This window comes from Delphinapterus leucas, chromosome 2 (genome assembly GCF_059928025.1).
Source record: "Delphinapterus leucas isolate spDelLeu-1000000601 "Yukka" chromosome 2, BTC_Dleu_Yukka2, whole genome shotgun sequence".
NCBI classification, from domain to species: domain Eukaryota; kingdom Metazoa; phylum Chordata; class Mammalia; order Artiodactyla; family Monodontidae; genus Delphinapterus; species Delphinapterus leucas.
In genome coordinates this window covers 118,627,681-118,649,949 of record NC_143130.1, presented here as the reverse complement: position 1 = coordinate 118,649,949, position 22,269 = coordinate 118,627,681, and the positions used below count along the sequence as shown (strand labels likewise).

Sequence of the window (22,269 nt, the reverse complement as noted above, 5' to 3'; positions counted from 1 at the left end):
CCCACAGGCTCCTACCCAGAGATTCTACCCAGTGAAACTCCCACAGCAACGCAGGTAGACGGGGCTGACCTGGCCTCACCAATGTCTCCTCGAACTAGCAAAAGCCGCATGTCCATGAAGCTGCGTCGTTCCTCTGGCTCAGCCAATAAATCCTAAGGAGACAGCAGCCCAGCAGTGATCAGCAGTAGCCACCTTAGCATGAACATAGCGTTAACCCTTTCAGGCTTCGTGTTTACCATAACATGCATGTTCCTTCCTGAACATTTATTTTAGAAAACACTGGATTTAAATAAATTGTAACTTAGTATTTTAGATTTGGGTTGTTTATTCGGTTGGTTTTCCCCCCACACTCCAAGCTGCCGTATGGGGGGTGGGGGGGAGTTTTATTCTACACCCTTTACCTTCCCTAGATAATTATGTCTAAGTAGTTTTACTTTTAATTTCGTAATTAACTTTGAGCCAAAATATAATTGGACAGATAGTCTCATTATTTTATTTATCGTGCCCCATTACAACTTTATGGCTCAGTAAATATATAATTTTTTTAATAAATGTACATCTTTAAATTTAAGCATTTGTAAAGTTGTAGCAATAGTTGCAAATCTGTTAATACACAGGATGTGTATGGATTATTTATGTTATCAAAATAAACCACCTAAAATAAATGGTCTTTTAGTATCTCAAGTTCCAGCTGAAATAATTTTAGCATTAACTTTTTCTTCCCAAAGCAATGTCTCATTTCTTTGCTGTGCAGGTGATGCCATGACATATCTAAAAACCAGAAAAATCACTGTGCTGAACTTTGATTCATGTTTAGCTTCCAAATATTTTTCTAATGTTTTGCTTTTTAAATGGTATCACTGTTAAATGCCATTTCTGTTTTGAGATTGTGGCCCCTTATTGGCTGCTGGATCCTGGTATATCTATGTTCTTTCTTAAGCACCAAAAAGGGAGGAATGGGGTGGGGCGGGTAGGAAAAGAGAAAAGAAGGAGAAAACTTTTCTGACATAAATGTGTGGCTTAAATTATGTGTATTATTGTCAAAGAAAAGGGAACATGACCCAGGAGTCTAAATTAATCTAATATTGTTAATACTGAACTTGCACGTGCGGGTTGGTGTACCTTCCACCCTCCAGAAGTATTTTCCTACAGTAGATAAGCTGCTCACATTTTGTTTTGAACGGGCATCTCCTAAGGAAATGTAGCATGACATTGGTACTAACTGCATGTGTAAATACATCATACTGGCAAACTATAAAATATAAGTTATGTATCATCATTCATGTAGTATCTACAAATTTGTAACAGTGGAAAAAAGATGGTATTTAATAATACAATAAAAATATTCTTATCATTTCGTGTCCATGAGTGTTGATTTGTCTTTTGTATTTTGTCTTCTGTATTTTTTCAGACTTAAGCAGGGCTGTATGATTAATGGAGAGATATAAAGCATAAACCTAGGTTATCTTAGCTCACCATGAAAAATGAATTTTAATTCCCTTCTCAGGATATACCCCACCTTAATTCTCAGAGATCCTACCACAGTCATTAAAACTACAGGAAATTTTTCACCTTCATAAGAGCTCGCAGAAACTTCCCCCAATGCACTTGGTTAAAGCATCAATTTATCTCACCCTCATGCTTTGATTTGTTAAATTTTACTTTTTTTTTTGGTAATATACATTCAGGAACAAAACTTTTTACAGACAGTTTCTATAGCAGGCTTTCAGAGTTCCTGTGCACTTAAATTTTGGATTGCCTTATAAATAAAAACAAATTCCTATGAAACTGTAGAAAATAAACTTAAGAAGTCCCGTGAAAGCTTATATAAAGGATAAACATGGATAGAGACAGTCCCTGGGAAAAAGATTAATAGACAGTTTCCCACAACCAAGGTGAAGAATTGCAGAAAAGGTAAAGTAACTATTTACACATTTCTGTAGTGCTTTCATTTTTTAAAAAATAAACAGCTAAAGGTTTGGTGATATGTAACAAAATGGAGTGAAAATACCAACTTAAAAATACGGAAGTTGAATAGCACAGTTAACGTTTTATTCATCTTCAGATAAACTATTCACTAGCTTTTTGAAAAAGAAGAAAATATTTAAAATATATTTCCTGTTGACATTTTTGGGTGGTAAAGTATCTTTAATATTTAAAGAACAGTACATATTCTTTGCCTTTTGGAGCTCAGTCTATGCAGCCATACTTCATAGTATATATACTATATAAGGAAATTCTCCCATTTTATTTCTGCACCATTACATTCATTTACAAAATATAATTTCTCCTGTCTGTATTCTGTCTAAATGGGTCACTAAGATTATAAAGCAGGATACTGGCTTTGGGGAGATAAGAAGTGAGGCTTTTAAAAATAGGCTGTGTTCAATGGGATTCTTAAGACAAACACAGAACACAACAAAGCACCAGCTATGTACATTTATTTGGTGGTAAGCATCTTACAAATATGGGCTATCTGTCAAGCAATATTCAGCCAGTGTCCCAAACTGGCTATTAGGGCATAGGTACAGAATGTATGCTAAGTATGGTAATACAAAAAAAATCAAAACCAGGTTGCAGCTGAAAACAAAATATTGAATATTGAATGAATTGCCGTTCATTTCCATAGCGGATTAGAAGTATTAACATCTTCCTTAAGCTGAACATAGTGTCGTATATAATACACATGATTACAACAGAAGCGTTAAACAATTTGGATGAAACCCTACTGAAACAGTCAAACTTCGGGAAATGAGTTCTGTGTTTCCCAAAAGCTATTTAAAGAAAGGTTTAAAGTATCTTCCTGAATACTGCACACGAGAGCTAGAGGTGAGAATTTGGGGGGTGTCTCAACTCCTTCCAGTAAAGAGGTGCTATTCCTCACCTCCAAACACTAGCTTAAGAGTGGACTTAATAATTGAGAAAAGGAAAGTTTACAAGATTTCTCATATCACCCAAAAGCGCGCAAACATCTTAACATTTCCTGCCCACAGACACAGGTCTTGTATTTCCCACCCACCCGACGTAAGTTTGGCACCAATCACATAACTTTTAATTCACAGAATATACAATGCAAGATATCTGACCCTATTGAGACAGAAACTACACAGGCGCCTGCGATGACAAGAGGAAGAAGAGAAAAAAAAAAACAACTACCACTTTTGGTAGCTAGAATCCTTTGTAGATAAAGACATGCACGCATTCACTGCGACTTTCCATAGGAATTACAAGTCATATAGGATTCATTGGGGTCTCCAGAGTTTGGTGGGAGCAGGGGAATCCTATTTTCGTGGGGAAAGTGAGAAGGGATTTAAAGCTGATCATTCTTGACCGAGAACGGTTATACCATATACCTACCTGCTCTAGAGAGGGATTTTACATTTCGCTGCCCGCCCCTCTGGCAGCACATTGACTACTGGGAGTTTTAGGAGAGAAAATAAAGGAAGGAAAGAGGGTAAACTTGCAAGTTGAAGAAAGCCCCACAGAAATTCCCATGATCTGTTTGCTCCAAGGCCACCCTCAATCCTCTTCGTCTTTCGCCCTCAACAGCCCGGCCGCAATGGCATCTGCAGCAGCAGTACCTGCCGACTTTCTGAGGGGTGGCACTTATTGATGTGCCGGGTCAGGCCTGGGGAGCTAAAAAAAGTGGACGGGCAGTGCTTGCATGAGAAAATTTGCTGAGCACTCCCGTCGGACGCCCCTCCTGGGCCCGGTGCTTCGGGAGGCGCCCCGGCCAGAGCGGGCAGGAGCAGCTCCTCGCGGACCGCATGCCACAGCCGGTGCTTGTCCCTGATGTCTGCCGACGGGAAGTGCGCCCCGCACAGCGGGCAAGCGAAGGCGAGTGGGGCGGCGCGCTCGGAGCCAAAGCCCGGGGCAAGCGCGCGGGCCGAGCCCGCCTCGTGAGTGGCCAGGTGCTTGCGCAGATAGGCTTGGCGACGGAACTTTTTGTGGCAATATGGGCACACGAAGATCTCGGGTCCCCCGGCAGCACTGACCCCGCCCGGCTCAGGCACCCGGCGCCCCAACACCCCCGCCGTATAAGGGACCTGAGGCAGCGAAGGCTCGGGGTGGGACAACACCTGGAGGCCTTGTGATGGGGCGCTGTCCCGGTGCTGCTCCGCCCCGGAGCTGTCCCCGGCCTGTGGGTGCTGATCCGCAGTTCTCTCTGCCCGGTTGTTCTCCTTCCCCTCCGCCAGGAAAGATGCAACAGCCCCGGAATCCGGGGAGGACGAGGTCGACGAAGGCGGCAGCTTCCCGTCGGCTGAGGAGACTGTGGCGGCATTGGCCGCTGCGGGACGCGGCTTGTGCCAGCGGCGATGAGAGGCAAGGTTCGCAGGGCAGCTGAAGACCTTGTCGCACTCGGGACAGCGGTACTCGACGCGCACGATGCGGGAGCAGCGGTGCTGAGCCAGCGCGAAGGGGTCTGCGTACTGCTCCTTGCACAGCTGGCAGATGAACTCCCCCAGCGGCGTGCGGCTGCCCCCCAGGCCCCGGGACGGCGCTCCGGGCTCCTCCTCCTTGATCTTCAGGCCCAGCACAGGGGACGTGGTGACTTCATCGGTGAAGCTCAACTTCCTCATGGCTTTTGGCTTCTTGACTCCGGCGGCCGCGGGCCCAGACGTGCAGCCCGGAGGTGCCTTGGCGCAGCGCTCGCCGCCGGTGGCCCGCTTCAGGCCGTGCAGGGAGGCCGAGAGAGGCGCGGGGTCCGGATGGAGCGCGGGGTCTGGGAACGGTGCCCGGAGCGGCAGCAGGAACTGCTCCCGCGAGGCCGGTGCTGCTGTTGGCGCCACCGAGCAGGAGAAAGCGGCCACGGTGGCGGTGACCCCGGGGAAGGACTCAGCGGAGACGGGCGAGCTGAGGCAGCGCTCCAAGAACGCCCGGCGCAGCTCCGCGCCCGCCGGCTTCGTGGGGCTGGGGCTGGGCCCGGGACCCTCCCGGCCATCCGCCCTCCACTCCGCGCCTTCCCTCCCGCCCACCGCTGGGCTCACCCCAGCCGCCCTACAGGACGACCCCGACAGCTCGCGGGCCGCTTCCTCCTCCGGGGTTGGGGGTCCCGCCCTCTCCGCACCGGGCTGAGGGGCACTGGAAGCCTCCTCGGGGAAGGGCGGCTCCCCCTGGGGCCCCAGCAGGGGGAAGACCCGCTCTGCTAGGCGCACTCGGTAAGAGCCACCTGTCCGTTTTGTTCGCTTTACCAGGAAGCCCCGAGGCATGGTGGAGTCGGAGCGCTCGGGGGCAAGGAGTAACCGGGGCGCCGCGGGGTCTGATAGCGGGCGAGCACCGCTGCTGCCCGAGCTTCGCCGCCGCAGGCATGTGTCCGCCGCCTTTATAGCTGAGACGCGGGCCGGGGGACCGCCGGGTCGCCTTCGGCGGACCAGCCAATCAGGAGTGGGAGCGGCCGCGGGGGGGTGGGGCTTTCTCGGGGCTGGGCTCGCGGGGGGCCCGGAGGCGGGCGGCGGAGGCGCGGGCCCCGGCGCCCGGCTTAGCTGCTGCCTGCAGCCGCCTCCTCCCTGCCGCCCACCAGGCGAAGACGCCCGAAGGTAAGGTGCGGAGTGTGAGGAAGCACAGCACTCCGTGCCTCAGCGGCCTCCAGGGGCCGTCTGGGGTGCCGGGCGGAGAGGCCACCTCTCAGCGCCCTCCTTGCGGGCCCGGGACCCTGCTGCCCCCCGCGCGTGGGAGTCAGACGGAAAAGCCCCGGCTCTATGGTGGCAGAGCTGAGGGGAAGGGCGACGGGGAGGCGACCGGTTGGGTGTCAGCCGGGGAACGGGTTAACGTCCTATGCTCGTATGGAGCTGATGAGAAGCTGCGACAGAGCGGCAGGGCGGCTAAATCCACCGCCCCGTGCCTACACTTGACGGTGGGAGTACGTCTGCCATCCAGTATCGATCGAGACTGCGAGCGTCTGTGATACTATGAGAATTCATCTGGGAAGAAGGACTCTCAGTGCGGGAGATCGTGCGTGCTGGAAAGCCTCTGCAGCTCAGGACGCCAGCAGGTTTCTGGGCCCTGGTCCTCAGAGCTTATAAATGCCTCCTCCCCGATTGGGAATAGGAGTGGGGAGGGGAAAATGGGATCTCATTTTCGACTGTCCTCAGATCAAGTGGTTTTTCTGTTCACACCTTCCACTTGTACTACCCAGAGACATGACAGTGCCTAACTGACCTGTTTAGCATGGAGTAGATTGAGTGAGAAATACTGGTGGAATCAGGATTACATCTGCTTCCCCTTGGATAAGAGATATTTTGCAAAAGGTGTGCTATGGACCTTTAAAAGCTCAATAAAATTTCATCCAGCACTGTTTTAAGCACTAGAAGAGATTTGAAAGTTTGTAATACTAGCTGAGAACTGTGAAATAATTAGAAGATATATGACAGATGTATAACAAAATGCCAAAAATCCACGGTATAGGAAAGTACAATCTGAGAATAGGAAGGGGAGAGAACTATGTGTTCAAGCCTCCTTCCTAAGCCAAACTGCAGAAACAGACTGAGCAATGTGTTTTCAGAGTAGACTATGGCATAACAGATCTAGTCATCAATAACACATATTGTCTTCCTTCTAGTGAATGAAGTATTTTTACATAGAGAGCATTATTTGAGGGAAGATTTGGAAGTAATTATATATTTGTTAATACTGGCTATATTTTATGCACTCTACTTAAGTAATCTGATCTTTTCGCAAACACAAAACAGAAGTAGATATTATTACTCTCCTTTTTTAATGACAGGATTGAGCTGTAAGAGAAGTCGTGTAACTGGCAGAAGTCACCCAGAGCCCAGATTCAAACCAAGTTCTAGCTAATTCCAAAGCCCAGACTTTCCATTATACCGGTGTCTTCAAACTATTTTTTTTCTGATCACATCCCATAAGAAATATTTTACAGAACACACACGTAACTGAAACAAGTGTTTCACAAAATAATGTTTACCCTTAACTAGGTGCAATGCAGTTTTGTATTTTCTACTCAATTCTCTTTTCTTTCTTTTTTAAATGCTAGTCATAGCAAACAAATTTATTTCATAACTCACTAATGGGGATTAGGTCCCACAGTTTGAAAAACACCATCATTATGATGTTTCCTATTAAACAGGATGAGATCATACAAAATTAAAGAAAGTAAATAAACCTGACACTTCATAATTAAAATTAATATTCTGAATCACTATTTAAAATATTTGAGTCATTTAGTAGTGTAGGTAAACTTAGTTTCCCAAATTGATCATTTCTGACATGTCAGTTTAGGTATGACTTCTAACTCAACTTCTTCTCAATGTTTCTCCTTTCCTCTTTCTCCTAATGACCCAGATATTGTGTGGTTTGGAAAATTTGATATAAGAATTTTAATACTTTAAGATAACCCCTTTTCAAGAGGGGCTTTTCCTTGGGTGCCTAGTACTCTGTGAGAATTGCAGTCAACCATATGACTCAGCATTTGTGCTTCCAGGTGTATACACAGAAGAATTGAAAACAGGGACTGAATCACACACTGGCAACACCAATATCCACTGTAACATTCTCCACAATAGCCCAAGATGGAAACAACACAGTGTCCACCAACAGATAAATGCAATAAACAAAGTGTAGTACATACAGATGACAGAATATTATTCAGCCACGAAAAGAAATGAAGTACTGATACATACTACAACATGGGTGACTTGAAAACATGATACTAAGTGAAATGAGCCAGACACAAAAAGACAAATATTATAAGATTTTACTTATATGAAATATCTAGAATAGGCAAATTCATAGAAATAGAAAGTAGATTATTATTGATGGTCAGGGGAATGGGGGAATGGAACTTATAGCTTAAAATGGTTACAGAATTTCTTTCTGGAGTGATGGAAAAAGTTTTATTAATCAATAGTGGTGAGAGATGGACAACACTGTGAATGCAATTAATGCCACTGAAATGCACACTTAAAATTGTTTAAATGAGCATTTTTGTTATGTATATATATATATATATATATATATATATTTTATTTTACCACAATAAAAATTTTCTCACACACACCAAAAAAGAGTGGAAGGCAAAATCATGGCATATCGGACTGTGAAAAGAATGTAAAGGACTAGGTCATGTAATTTGGACTTTATTACATAGGACAGGCACAGAGAGTCAGTTAAAGTTTTAAACTGAGGGAGTGACATGTGCTTTTGAAATTGCATGAGGGAAAGTATCTTTGCCTAAACTTTCTGCCAGAGAGAGAAAAGGAAACAAAGATAAATGAGTCTCCTCCCCTCAGTCCTTCCCCTTTCTGAGAGTGTGGGTCTGTTTCCTAGGGAAAAGAAAATAATCATGGAAACTTAAAAAGTCAAAAGAGCAGTTATAAAGTGAGAATACTTAATGAAGTAATCGGCAGAGAGCTGATATTCAACAAATATTTTTTGAATGAATGGTGCTAGCTATTAAATGGATAGCAAGTGTGTCCATCCATCTATCCATGAGTCCTTCCAGCCATCCTGGCTTCCAGACATCCTGTCTTCCATCTGTACAGCTATTCAATAAAATCAAATAACTGCTCTGTATTCTTTCCGTGACAGTTCAGAAACACAGTGTTCAAGGAGTATCTTTATTTTCAGGAAAACAGATTTGTGTAGGAGAGGGTCTGGCCTGCACCGAGCTGTTTTTATTCCTGCCCATCATTTTACAGAAATGTACCCTGAAATCTCTGGTTGACCCAAAGGACATTGACATCACCCCGGTTGCCAAAGTGTCCGCCCTCCTACCAGCTCTGCTTCATTCCTTCCTGAGGAAGGGCAGACCGTCGGGGCGCTGCCATACTGTCGCTGCAACTCTCCCTCCTCTGGGGGAAACGGCCACCTCCTTCCCACTCCATCCCCTTCCCAGAATGCCTCCTCTGATCTTTCCTCTCCTCATCACCTCATTCCCTCAATATCCAGTGAATATCCAACCTCCATTAAAGGAGAGTTTCCTGAGTTTCACTGCACACGGGCATCTGCTATTCTCCATACTCTGTAACACTTGAGTTGGCTACCCTGTAGGCTAATACTTATCTAATATTGAGTTAGTATGATGTTACCACTATGAAACAGAGCAAATAATGCTTAGTATATAACAATGCACAGCCATTTCTCTTCTTGTATTCAAAATTTTAAAAAGCATTATTATTTTAAAAAGAAGAATTGCTATCAAATATTTTCTACAGATCCAATAGTTCTAATAGGCCTCCCTCACTTCCCCACAAGTGTAACTTGATAACAACCCTTCTGGAAATCAGTGTAGCAATGAATATCAGAAGCTTTAAAAAATAGGTATACCCTTTAATTCACCAACTCCTCTTTTAGTAAATCATCCAAAAGAAGGGAAAAGATTTGCGCGCAAAGCTGTTTATCACTGTGTTCTTTGTCATTGTACATAATCAGAAACTACCTTGAGTAAATCGTGGTGCAGCTATACTACAGATGGTTACATAGCCATAGAAACGCAGTGACTCTGACAAATATGTATGTCTTAATGTTAAGCAAGAACAGCAAGATGCAAAGTCACATGTATAATAAAGAGCTCGAGTATGAAAATACAAAATGAATAAAACCCTGGAAGGAAATATGCCAGAAAGTTGTTGGACTTGCTTCTGGTTAGTAGGGATTTTATCCTTTTGTTATTTTAAAAACTTTTGGTTGTTTTTTTTTTTTTTTTTGCAATAAACACATAGCACTATGATAATCAAGGGAAAAAATAATGTACAAACTGCCTTAAATCCTTTCTGGTGTTAAATGTGGTGCCCCTCAATGACAGAGGGACATCAATGAGAATTGCCCAGTTAAGTAGCATTCTCCAGAACTTCAGGCCCTAGAATGGAAATGACAAGCCTCTATCAACAGGCCTTCCAGTTGAATAACACTTTGGGGAAGAGATTAAGGGTTAAATCAAAGGGAGAAAAAGGGCTAAAAGGGGAGAGAAAGAATTTAGATGGATACTCTCCACTTAGCTGTAAACCCAGATAATCCTTCAAGATATGAACACCGCTTTCTCCATTTTCCCACTTAGAAATTATGATAAGTACGGCAGTCCCTGGCAAGATTGTGAAATCTTTGCTTCTTTATCTACATCCTTTCTCCTGACAATAACACTTTTTTTTTTTTTTTTTTTTAGTGCTCAGGACCTTCATCTGCTCTGTTATACTTTGATAAAAACTCATAAACACTGAATTCTCTCTCAAGCTATTTGCATTTTAAGTTTCCTATTTCTAATTATGGAATAAATTACTTTGATTTAAATTCAAGAATTTTGAGATAATAGCAATCAGGAAATTTTCTGTATAGAGAGACTTCTTGTGCTGAAATCACAGTGTATGTAAGACAAGCTCAGATGACTGACCTACTTTCTAGTCACTTGAATATCAGATGATTACTCAGAAGGAACTTTATTTCTTCCATTTCCCTGCTCCCTCACCTCAACATAGACATGCCCCTGTACAAGGTAAAAACCAGTGGCATAACTGATGTGGCATCTACTAGGTGCCCCTTCTCCCCCAAGAACTTGGAAGTCAAACGGCCTCTCATACATCTGATGTAAAGCTCTTGATTTCTTCTCCTAAACCTAATCCTCATCTTGGTAAATGGCATCTCCATTCAATTAGCTGCCTAAACCAAATCCCAGAAACTTCTGGCTCAAGCCAAACATTCCAGGGACTTCCCTGGTGGTCCAGTGGTTAAGACTTCGCCTTCCAATGCAGGGGGTGCAGGTTCGATCCCTGGTTAGGGAGCTAAGATCCCACATACCTTGAGGCCAAAAACCAAAACATAAAACAGAAGCAATACTGTAACAAGTTCAATAAAAACTTTAAAAATGGTCCCCATCCAAAGAATCTTTAAAAAAAAATACAAACACTCCGTATTCAATCCATGAGCAATTCTTGGCAGCTCTACCCTCAAGCATTTCCTGAGTTTGAAGACTTCTCAGATTCCCTCCCACTGTACTCTATTCAGTCTCTCTGCTTCCACTCTTGCCCCTCTGTAATGTATTCCTCATTCAGCAGCAAGATGGATCCCATTACAATATAAACCTGATCACTTCACTCTTTTGCTCAAAATCTTCAGATGACTCCCTACCATATTTGGAATAAAGTCCAAAGCTCTGACTGGGCCCTGCTATTCTTAAACCACATCTCCCACCCTTCTCTTCCTCATTTTGTTCCATACACATTGATCTCCTTATTTTCCTCAAACATGACATGTACCCTTCCACCTCAAGGCCATTCATGCTACCAGAATGTTCGTTCTTCAGATATGCTCACGACTTGTCCCTTCACTTCATTCGGGTCTTTATTCAAAGAGGTCCACCTCAGAAGGATCTTCCCAGACCACCTTAACTGAAATGGCAGCCCCACACCCACCAGTACCCTTCATCGTTTCCTATCCTTTTGCTCACCTTGCTTTCTCTTGATAGAACTTATCACTATCTGTCACCACATTATATATGTATTTGTTTATTTGTTAATTGTCTGTTGTCCCCCGGTAAGCTGTAAGGTCCATGAAGACAAAGATTCTTTGTTTTGTTCACAGCTGTATATCCAGTATCTAGAACAATGCCTGGCATATCCATAAATGAATTGATGACTAAAATAGTGAGCCACTGGATTTTTAAAAAGCATCTTTTTTTTTTATTACTGCAACCTACAAACCTAGAGCCCACCTTGAGCACAGAGGAGGGAAGGCAAAGTCATAAAAAGCCCCAGATTCTAGATATTTGGCAATCTTGGTGCAGAAAAAATGAGAGGAATAGAAAGGTCTTCCTTGAATTGTTATACCCTTGGAAGATCTTTTCTCCCCACTTCAGCCACCTGACCCATGGCTTAGATCACTCCCATCCCCTCCCTCTGAATCCCTTCCCTACAAGGAAAATAAATCCCAGCTCATAACCAGAGTTTCTATCTTAAGCTGTCCAGTACCCAAGAAACTAGGAGAATGGGAGCGGAAAGATTTCCAGCTACTTAGATGGAAAGACAAGACTTGCAAGATAAGACTGCCTGTGTGGAAAACAAGGAGTTTCAGCCATAGGGCATGGAGGGCAGGATCCAGGTTATTGAGAAGTTTAACATGGGAGCTTTATGGGGAGACAGCATAGTGCAATCGTCAAGGGCACAGGCCATAAAGTGAGATGGTATTGTGTTCAGTTCCCGCTCCACTACTAGCTGTTTCATCTCAAGCACCTTACTTAGCATCTTGCAGCCTCAGTTTCCTCATCACAAAATGGGAATGGTAACAATTATCTCAAAGAATGCTTTGATCATTAAATATTATTATGTATTTTAAAGGCTTAACACAATGTATTGCACACACTGAGCCCTAAATGAATGGAAGGTATTATCATTATTATTATTAAAGTGTCTGAGATGAAGGAAAACTATTGACACTAATGGCAACTATAAATTCTACAGAAATAACAGAATAATTTATGTGACCGGCTGATACTTTATACCCGATAAAGATGCAAGATAGCACTGATTGTGCATGGCATTTAGTATGCTCAAAATTAATTTTGTTTTATTGAAACAAGATTCATGGGACTTCCCTGGTGGCACAATGGTTAAGAATCCACCTGCCAATGCAGGGGACATGGGTTCAATCCCTGGTCCGGGAAGATCCCACATGCCGCAAGGCAACTACGCCCATGCGCCACAGCTACTGAGCCTGTGCGCCACAACTACTGAGCCTGCGCTCCAGAGCCCACGAGCCACAACTACTGAGCCCACGTGCCACAACTACTGAAGCCTGCACGCTCTAGGGCCTGTGCTCCACAACAAGAGAAGCCACTGCAATGAGAAGCCCACGCACTGCCACAAAGAGTAGTCCCTGCTCACCGCAACTAGAGAAAGCCCACACACAGCAATGAAGACCCAACGCAGTCAAAAATAAATAAATAAATAAATAAATGAAAATGAAAAAATTTTTAAAAAGTAAAAGAAACAAGGTTCACAAAACATACACAAGACGGAAGAAGTGTAGTTTACTGGATTAAGCCCATGATTTGGAGTCAGGCCTCAGTTTGAGTCCTTACTATGCCCGTATGACTTGGATAGGTTCTTTAACCTCTCTGGTCCCCGTTTGTTGTCACATGGGCACAACAGCACAGTATTCTCCGCAAGTGAGCCATCGGCCTGATGTCCCTTGTGGTAAGGGATGTGGCTCAAAGTGGAGGAGCTGAGACTGGAAAGATAAGTCGGGGCCAGATTGCAAAGAACACTGTATATCCCACACTAAATTGAATGTGGGTATTATTCAGAGAAAGCCACTGACTTTTCTTCTAGAGCATTGAAATGATATAATCAAACCTTTGTTTTGGAAAGATAACTCTAATGGCTGTGTTGTTGTAAGGCTCTGGGGTTACGGTGAAGATGTGGAGAAGGTTAGGAGAGTGGGATGAGACCTGAGGTAGGGAGTTCAGCCAGGAGAATATTAAAGTAGTTGATATTTGAAAAGACACATGCACCCCAACGTTCACAGCAGCACTATTTACAGTAGCCAGGACATGGAAGCAACCTAAATGTCCATCGACAGAGGAGTGGATAAAGATGTGGCACATATATACAATGGAATAATACTCAGCCATAAAAAAAGAATGAAATAATTCCATTTGCAGCAACATGGATGGATCTAGAGATTATCACACAGAGTGAAGTAAGTCAGACAAAGACAAATATCATATAATATTGCTTATTTGTGGAAACCTAAAAAAAAATGATACAAATGAACTTATATACAAAACAGAAATAGACCCACAGACATAGAAAACAAACTTATGGTTATCAAAGGGGAAAGGGGAGAGGAGGGATAAATTAGGAGTTTGCGATTAACATATACACACTACTACATATAAAATAGATAACCAACAAGGACCTACTGTATAGCACAGGGAACTATACTTAATATTTTGTAACAACCTATAAGGGAAAAGAATCTGAAAAAAATAGATATACATGTATCTATAACTGAATCATTTTGCTGTACACCTGAAACTAACAACATTGTAAGTCAACTATACTTCGATGAAAGATAAATAAATAAAAATTAAATTAAATTGAAAAGTTAAAATTAAAAAAGTAGTTGACAGAAGATGATGTGGCCTCACTTAGTCAAATATTTTGAACTGTTGTCACATGGGCACAAGAGCACAGTATTTACATAATTGATTGATGAACTATATTATTATACAATCTCTATGAGTGCTTTTCTCCCCATGTTAAGCAGTGAAATAAATAGCTGACACATTCTAAAAACTGGAAAGTAGAAAGAAATTATAACTTGACTTTCAGTTGGTCATGAAAGACTGCCTGTTGAAACTGGGATTCACTTCAGAAACTGTAAGCAATTGGAAAAGAGTGAGCTTGAGCTAGAAGAAAAGGATTTTCAATGGCATCAGGTCTTACAATGGAAAGGTATTTTAATTTCTGTTACTCAGGGAACATGACAGCACCATCTCTGTCTTCTAAGGTATTTCTCTCATCAAACTCTTTTAGCCACTTCTTTGGCTCAGTATATAACTCTCCTATACTGTAGACACTAAAACCTTTGTCAAGGCTGCACAAAGATTTCATCTTCGTAATTTTATAGAGATTTTTCTATAAGAATACCTACCTCCTTACTTCCAGTTTGAAAAAAGTAAGTATTTTCTGGAGCTGGTTCATTGCTCATAAAATGAGCAGATTTGAATTCTAACACTGTCATTTACTGAAGAGGTGATCTTAGAAAATTTACTTCATCTCTCTCTCAATTAATAATTTCTAAATTATGTATAACAATACCTACATCATAGAATGAGAATTAAATTGAATGAGATGAACTAAAATCCTCAACTGCACTAGCTCTTACTCATGCTCACTATTGGTATTTATGTACTTGATGTTGCTTGTAAACTCATATGGGTAGAGACTGACTATCTAACCAACTTTTCACTACACAGAATAATGTGTTATGTGTCTCAGTAAACATTCTGAAATGATAATGACGGTTGCCTACCTGGCTAGGGGGTAAAAAGCCTTATCAATCTTTATCTATATTTTAGATTAAATAAATTCCATTCATATGCTTGAAAAGAATGTATATGTATTTTGCAGTTGTACATACCAAATATTAATATATGCCTCCTCCCACATATATATGGTAAATTATGTTATTTCTCTTTGTAGTCTCTCAATTTTTGCTCTATATAGTTTGAGACTGTCATAGGTACATATAAATTAAAAGCATTATCGGGACTTCCCTGGTGGCGCAGTGGTTAAGAATCCGCCTGCCAATGCAGGGGACACCAGTTTGAGCCCTGGTCCGGGAAGAGGCCACATGCCGTGGAGCAACTAAGCCCATTCACCACAACTACTGAGCCTGCGCTCTACAGCCCGTGAGCCACAACTACTGAAGCCCGCGCACCTAGAGCCCGTGCTCCGCAACAAGAGAAGCCACCGCAATGAGAAGCCTATGCACCACAACAAAGAGTAGCCCCTGCTTGCTGCAACTAGAGAAAGCTCGCGTGCAGCAACAAAGACCCAACATTAATCGAATGTCTCATCAGTATAAAGTATCCCTCTTTATCTGTAGTAATGCTTTCTGACTAAAGTCTGTTTCGTCTGATGTTTTCCTCTAGATGCATCAACTATCATTTGATTGGCATTTACAAGGTATGAATTTTTCTTTTAATTTCAACCTTTCTTTATCATCATGTTTTAAATGAGTCTCCAGTTAACAGTAGCTGGATTTTTTAAACCAGTCAGATAGTCTTTAACTTTTAATTGGAGGATTTAGTCCTTTTACATTTGTGTAATTGCTACCATATTTGAAATGAAATCTACCATCTTCAAAAGTGTTTTCCATTTGTCTGATCTGTTACATTTCTTTTGCTTTTTTTACCTTTTAGATTGATTTCTGATTTTTATGTATCAAATTTCCCCTCTCTACTAATTCAAAATTATACTCTTTGCTTATATCCTCTTATTGATAATTTAAAAATTACATCACAAATTTTTAATTTATCAGTTTATTTTTATAATATTAAGGAAGTTAGAACACTTTAAATGCATTTACCCTTTCCTGACATATGCTACTATTGTTGTGTACTTTAATTTTGTATTTTAAAAAATCTACAAGACATCATTATTATTGTTTTTCACAGATAATATTTCTTAGAGTTACCTACAAGTTTTCCACTTTCTGGGCTCTTTCTTGTATCTCAGACTTCCCACGTGGGATCATTTTTCTTCTGCCTGAAGTACATGCTTTAAAATTTCCTTCACTGTAGATTTGTTAGGAGCAAAATATCTTAGCCCCAGTGTGTCTTTATCCACCTATAGAGTTCTAGGTTGGTAATTACTTTCTTTCAGCACATTGAAAATAACATTCCACTGTCTTCTGTTTTCCATTTTTTACTTGTGAAAAGTCAGCTGTCAGTATATTGTTGCTCTTTTGAAAGTAATTTATATTTCTCTGGCTGCTTTTAATATTTGTTCTTTGTCTTTGGTTTTCAGACGTTTTATTTCAATGTGCTTGGGTATGGTTTTCTTTTCATTTATCATGCTTTCTGTTCACAAGACACCTTAAAATCAATGACTTGAAGTCTTTCGTCAATTTGGAAATTCCTCAGCAGTTAACTCTTCAAATAATTGTTTCATCTCCTTCTCTTTCCTTTCCTTCTAGAAATGTGACTAAACCCATATTAGACATTCTCACTATATCTTCTGTCTTTTACCCCTCTTTCCCCCTCCCCATCCAGGCTGCATTCTGGATCATTTCCCTTGATGTGTCTTCAGGTTCATTAAATCTTAAATGCATGTCTAATCTACATTTAAAATCTTGTGTAAAATTTATAAATTTTACTCATAAAATTTATTTTTATTTACAAAATATACATATATTTATAAATTTTATTTAAAATAAAACAATACTTTAAAAAAATATATATATATATATATATTTTTTTTTTTTTTTGCCGTACACGGGCCTCTCACTGTTGTGGCATCTCCCGTTGCAGAGCACAGGCTCCGGACGCACAGGCTTAGCGGCCACGGCTCACAGGCCCAGCCACTCCGCAGCATGTGGGATCTTCCCAGACCGGGGCACGAACCCGTGTCCCCTGCATCGGCAGGCGGACTCTCAACCACTGCGCCACCAGGGAAGCCCTAAAATATTTTAAATCAGAATAATTTGGTTCCTTTTTCAAATTCGAACTTGCTGTTTACTTTCTGTAGTATCCCATTCTCTACAGAGAACGGGAAACGGGTCTTTCATGTCTTTAAACATCACCATCATAATTGCTTTATAGTGTACACCTCATAATTCCAGTATTTAAAGTCTTCATGGGTCCGTTTTTGTTGTTTGTTGACTCTTGTTCATTTCATCTGGTTTCCTTGTGTACCTGATTATCTTTGAGAAGATAATACATTCTCATATTCTGCGAAATATGTGAATGTGCTGAACGTCGTATTTGAAAATTTATTTATAGAAATTATTTAGGCCTATGATAAAAGTATCTTACTCAAGAGAGGGCCTGTATCTCCTTCTGCCAAGCGTCTGGAGGCACTGCCAATCCAGAATTATTTTAACCCAAGTTCAAGGATTTGAGATTCACTGATCCAGGCAATTTGAACACAAGCATTAAATACACAAGGGCTTTGGAGTCCCAGTATCTTGTGGAGGAGGTTCCCCTATTAGACCTCCTGTAGTGTACAGCTTCTGGGTTTTGCTTTCTGTTTCCTTTGCACTGCAAGTCTATCAAGACAAATACTCTGATTTTTGCCAATCAGCAAATTCGCTCAGGGCAGAAAAGATCCATATTTGGATTGCCATTTCTCCTTCACCTTTAGTCTGGTAATTCCGTACTATCTCTTCATACCCTTTTATGCTTGAAGAATAAATTTTAAATCTAGATCTTTTAGTTAGTCTCACTGGAAGAATTGATCTAATTTAACCTAACACTACCAGAACCATTCAGTCAGACTAACATTTTAAATGTTTTTGACAAATATTAAGAAAATGTCCTTCAGAAAGGTTGTACCTGTTTATACTTCTATCAGCAGGCTTAGGAATGTCCTTTCTTTACCTTTTTCCCTTGACTATATATTCTGTCACTTATGAGACAAAATACTTGCCAGTTAGATAAGTGAAAAGTATTATTTTTACAAAGTATCTGTACTTATTTAATTACCAATGAAGTTTAATGTTTTGTAATCTGTTTATGTAACTTATATTTCATTTTTTATAATTTAACCTATTCAAAATTTCTGTTTGTTATTTTTCTTAGGTCCTTTGGCTATTATAAAGCTGCTACCCACCAAAAAAGCTGTATCAGTTATTAAAATATTAAACTACTTCTGTACCAATAAACAAATAGCCACTACCCTTCCAAATGTTCTCCCCTTGGTTCCCCCAGATGTTGCAGCCTCTCCCAAACACCAATCACCTGCCCATTATCCATCAACTAAAGAGTTAATGTCCAACATACCACAGGTCTTTAGGGTCCTGCCCTAGCTCCATGGCCAGTGTCAGTTCTGATTCGTTAGTAGCCATTTTGTAGATATTGTTAAACATTTTATTGTAACCCATGTGCATATATATTGAAAGTATTTTTTTGATGCAACTGACAAGGGCTTAATTTACAAAACATACAAACAGCTCATACAACTCAGTAACAAATAAACCTCAAAAAAACAAAACAAAACAAAAAACCAACCCAATCGAAAAATGGGCAGAAGGCCTAAATAAACGTTTCTCCAAAGAAGACATAGAGATGGCCCACAAGCACATGAAAATATGCTCAACATCGCTAATTATTAGAGAAATGCAAATCAAAACTACAATGAGGTACCACCTCACACTGGTCAGAATAACCATCATTAAGCCTACAAATAAATGCTGGAGAAGGTGTGGAGAAAGGGAACCCTCCTACACTCTTGGTGGGAATGTAAGCTGGTGCAGCCACTGCGGAAAACAATGTGGAGGTTTCTTAAAAAACTAAAAATAGAGTTGCCATGTGATCCAGCAATCCCATTCCTGGGCATATATCCAGACAAAACTATAATTCAAAAAGATGGGCTTCCCTGGTGGTGCAGTGGTTAAGAATCCACCTGCCGATGCAGGGGACAGGGGTTCATGCCCTGGTCCAGGAAGATCCCACATGCCGCGGAGCGGCTGCGCCCGTGAGCCATGGCCGCTGGGCCTGTGCATCCAGAGCCTGTGCTCCACAACAGGAGAGGCCACAACAGTGAGAGGCCCGCGTACCGCAAAGAAAAAAAAAAAAGATACATGCACCCCTATGTTCATAGCAGCATTATTCACATTAGCCAAGACATGGAAACAACCTAAATATCCATCGACAGATGAACAGATAAAAAGGATGTGGTACATATATACAATGGAGTACTACTCTGTCATAAAAAAGAATGAAATAAAGATGGTGGAGGAGTAGGACGTGGAGATCACCTTCCTCCCCACAAACACATCAGAAATACATCTACATGTGGAACAACTCCTACAGAGCACCTACTGAACACTGGCAGAAGACCTCAGACTTCCCAAAAGGCAAGAAACTCCCCACGTACCTGGGTAGGGCAAAAGAAAAAAGAAAAAAGAGAGACAAAAGAATAGGGACAGGACCTGCACCTCTGGGAGGAGCTGTGAAGGAGGAAAATTTTCCACACACTAGGAAGCCCCTTCACTGGCAGAGACGGGGGTGGGGGGTGGCGGGGGGGAAGCTTTGGAACCACGGAGGAGAGCGCAGCAACTGGGGTGCAGAGGGCAAAGCGGAGGGATTCCTGCACAGAGGAGGGATTCCTGCACAGAGGAACGGTGCCGATCAGCACCCACCAGCCCTAGAGGCTTGTCTGCTCACCCGCCGGGGTGGGCGGGGGCTGGGACCTGAGGCTCCAGCTTCGGAGGTCAGACCCCAGGGAGAGGACTGGGGTTGGGTGCGTGAACACAGCCTAAAGGGGGCTAGGGCACCACACCTAGCCGGGAGGGAGTTGGGGGAAAAGTCTGGACCTGCCTAAGAGGCAAGAGACCATTGTTTCATGGTGTGCGAGGAGAGGGGAATCAGAGAACCGCCTAAACGAGCTCCAGAGACAGGCTATCAGCACGGACCCCAGAGACAGACATGAGACGCTAAGGCTGCTGCTGCAGCCACCAAGAAGCCTGTGTGCGAGCACAGGTCACTATCCACACCTCCCCTCCCGGGAGCCTGTGCAGCCCGTCACTGCCAGGGTCCTGTGATCCAGGGACAACTTCCCCGGGAAAACACACGGCGCAACTCAGGCTGGTGCAACGTCACGCCGGTCTCTGCCGCTGCAAACTCATCCCGCATTCTATACCCCTCCCTCCCCCCGGCCTGAGTGAGCCAGAGCTCCCAAATCAGCTGCAACTTTAACCCCGTCCTGTCTGGGTAGGGAACAGATGCCCTCAGGTGACCTACACGCAGAGGCGGAGCCAAATCCAAAGCTGAACCCCAGGAGCTGTGCAAATAAAGAAGAGAAAGGGAAATCTCTCCCAGCAGCCTCAGGAGCAGTGGATTAAATCTCCACAATCAACTTGATGTACCCTACATCTGTGGAATACCTGAATAGACAACAAATCATCCCAAAATTAAGGCAGTGGACTTTGGGAGCAACTGTAGACTTGGAGTTTGCTTTCTGAATTTAACTTGTTTCTGGTTTTATGTTTATCGTAGTTTAGTATTTAGAGTTTATCATCATTGGTAGATTTGTTTATTGATTTGGTTGCTCTCTTCCTTTCTTTTTATATATATAGATATACATTTTACTTTCATTTTTCTCTTTCTGTGTGTATATGTGTGTTTCTTTGTGTCTGTATAGTTTTGCTTTTACCATTTGTCCTAGGGTTCTATCCATCCGTTTTTTTGTTTGTTTGTTTTTTAGTATAGTTTTTAGCACTTGTTATCATTGGTGGATTTGGTTTTTAGTTTGGTTGTTCTCTTCTTTGTTACTTTTTTATTACTTTTTAATTTTTTTATTATTAAAAAAATTTTAATAACTTTTTCTTCCTTTCTTTCTTCCTTCCTTTCTTTCTTTCTTTCTTCCTCCTTCCCTCCCTCTCTCCCTCCCTCCCTCCCTTCTTTCTCTCTCCCTTTCTTTCTTTCTTTCCTTCCTTCCTTCCTTCCTTCTCCCTTTTCTTCTGAGCCATGTGGCTGAAAGGGTCTTGGTGCTCCGTCCAGGTGTCAAGCCTGTGCCTCTGAGGAGGCGCAGCCGAGTTCAGGACATCTGTCCACCAGAGACCTCCTGCCTCTACATAATATCAAACGGAGAAAGTTCTCCCAGAAATCTCCACCTCAATGCTAAGACCCAGCTCCGCTCAATGACCAGCAAGATACAGTGCTGGACACCCCATGCCAAACAACTAGCAAGACAGAAACACATGCCCACCCATTAGCAGAGAGGCTGCCTAAAATCATAACAAGCTCACAGAGACCCCAAAACACACCACCAGATGCGGTCCTGCGCACCAGAAAGACAAGATCCAACCTCATCCACCAGAACACAGGCACTATTCCCATCCACCAGGAAGCCTACACAACCCACTGAACCAAACTTAGCCACTGGGGGCAGACACCAAAAACAACGGGAACTACAAACCTGCAGCCTGTGAAAAGGAAACCCCAAACACAGTAAGTTAAGCAAAATGAGAAGACAGAGAAACACACAGCAGATGAAGGAGCAAGGTAAAAACCCACCAGAGCAAACAAATGAAGAGGAAATAGGCAGTCTACCTGAAAAAAGAATTCAGATTAATGATAGTAAACATGATCCAAAATCTTGGAAATAGAATGGAGAAAATACAAGAAACGTTTAACAAGAATGTAGAAGAACTAAAGAGCAAACAAACAATGGTGAACAACACAATAAATGAAAATTAAAATTCTCTAGAAGGAATCAATAGCAGAATAACTGAGGCAAATGAACGGATAAGTGATCTGGAAGATAAAATAGTGGAAATAACTACTGCAGAGCAGAATAAAGAAAAAAGAATGAAAAGAACTGAGGACAGTATCAGAGACCTCTGGGACAACATTAAATGCACCAACATTCAAATTATAGGGGTCCCAGAAGAAAAAGAGAAAAAAAAGGGACTGAGAAAATATTTGATGAGATTATAGTTGAAAACTTCCCTAATATGTGAAAGGAAAGAGTTAATCAAGTCCAGGAAGCGTAGAGAGCCCCATACAGGATAAATCAAAGGAGAAACATGCCAAGACACATATTAATCAAACTATCAAAAATTAGACATAAAGAAAAAATACTAAAAGCA

The 22,269-nt window shown here is 42.2% G+C and overlaps 2 protein-coding genes across 8 annotated transcripts in view; one reads left to right on the top strand and one right to left on the bottom strand.

Annotated features, from left to right (window-relative positions):
- RALGAPA1 (Ral GTPase activating protein catalytic subunit alpha 1) overlaps positions 1-1,363 on the top strand; it is a 228,532-nt gene extending 227,169 nt beyond the window's left edge. For 3 of the 4 annotated variants that reach the window (XM_089907599.1, XM_022570707.3, XM_022570714.3), the window contains one exon: positions 8-1,363. In XM_089907599.1, the coding sequence (XP_089763725.1) occupies positions 8-156 (149 nt within the window). In that variant the 3' untranslated portion in view covers positions 157-1,363. The remainder of the gene's footprint in view (positions 1-7) is intronic. The other variant, XM_089907598.1, reaches the window with a different exon arrangement.
- The window catches only part of INSM2 (INSM transcriptional repressor 2), a 136,344-nt gene continuing 115,315 nt past the window's right edge, over positions 1,241-22,269 (bottom strand). For all 4 annotated transcript variants that reach the window (XM_089907604.1, XM_089907603.1, XM_089907605.1 and 1 more), the window contains one exon: positions 1,241-22,269. This exon is cut by the window's right edge. In XM_089907604.1, coding sequence (XP_089763730.1) covers positions 3,543-5,210 — 1,668 coding nt within the window. In that variant the 5' untranslated portion in view covers positions 5,211-22,269 and the 3' untranslated portion in view covers positions 1,241-3,542.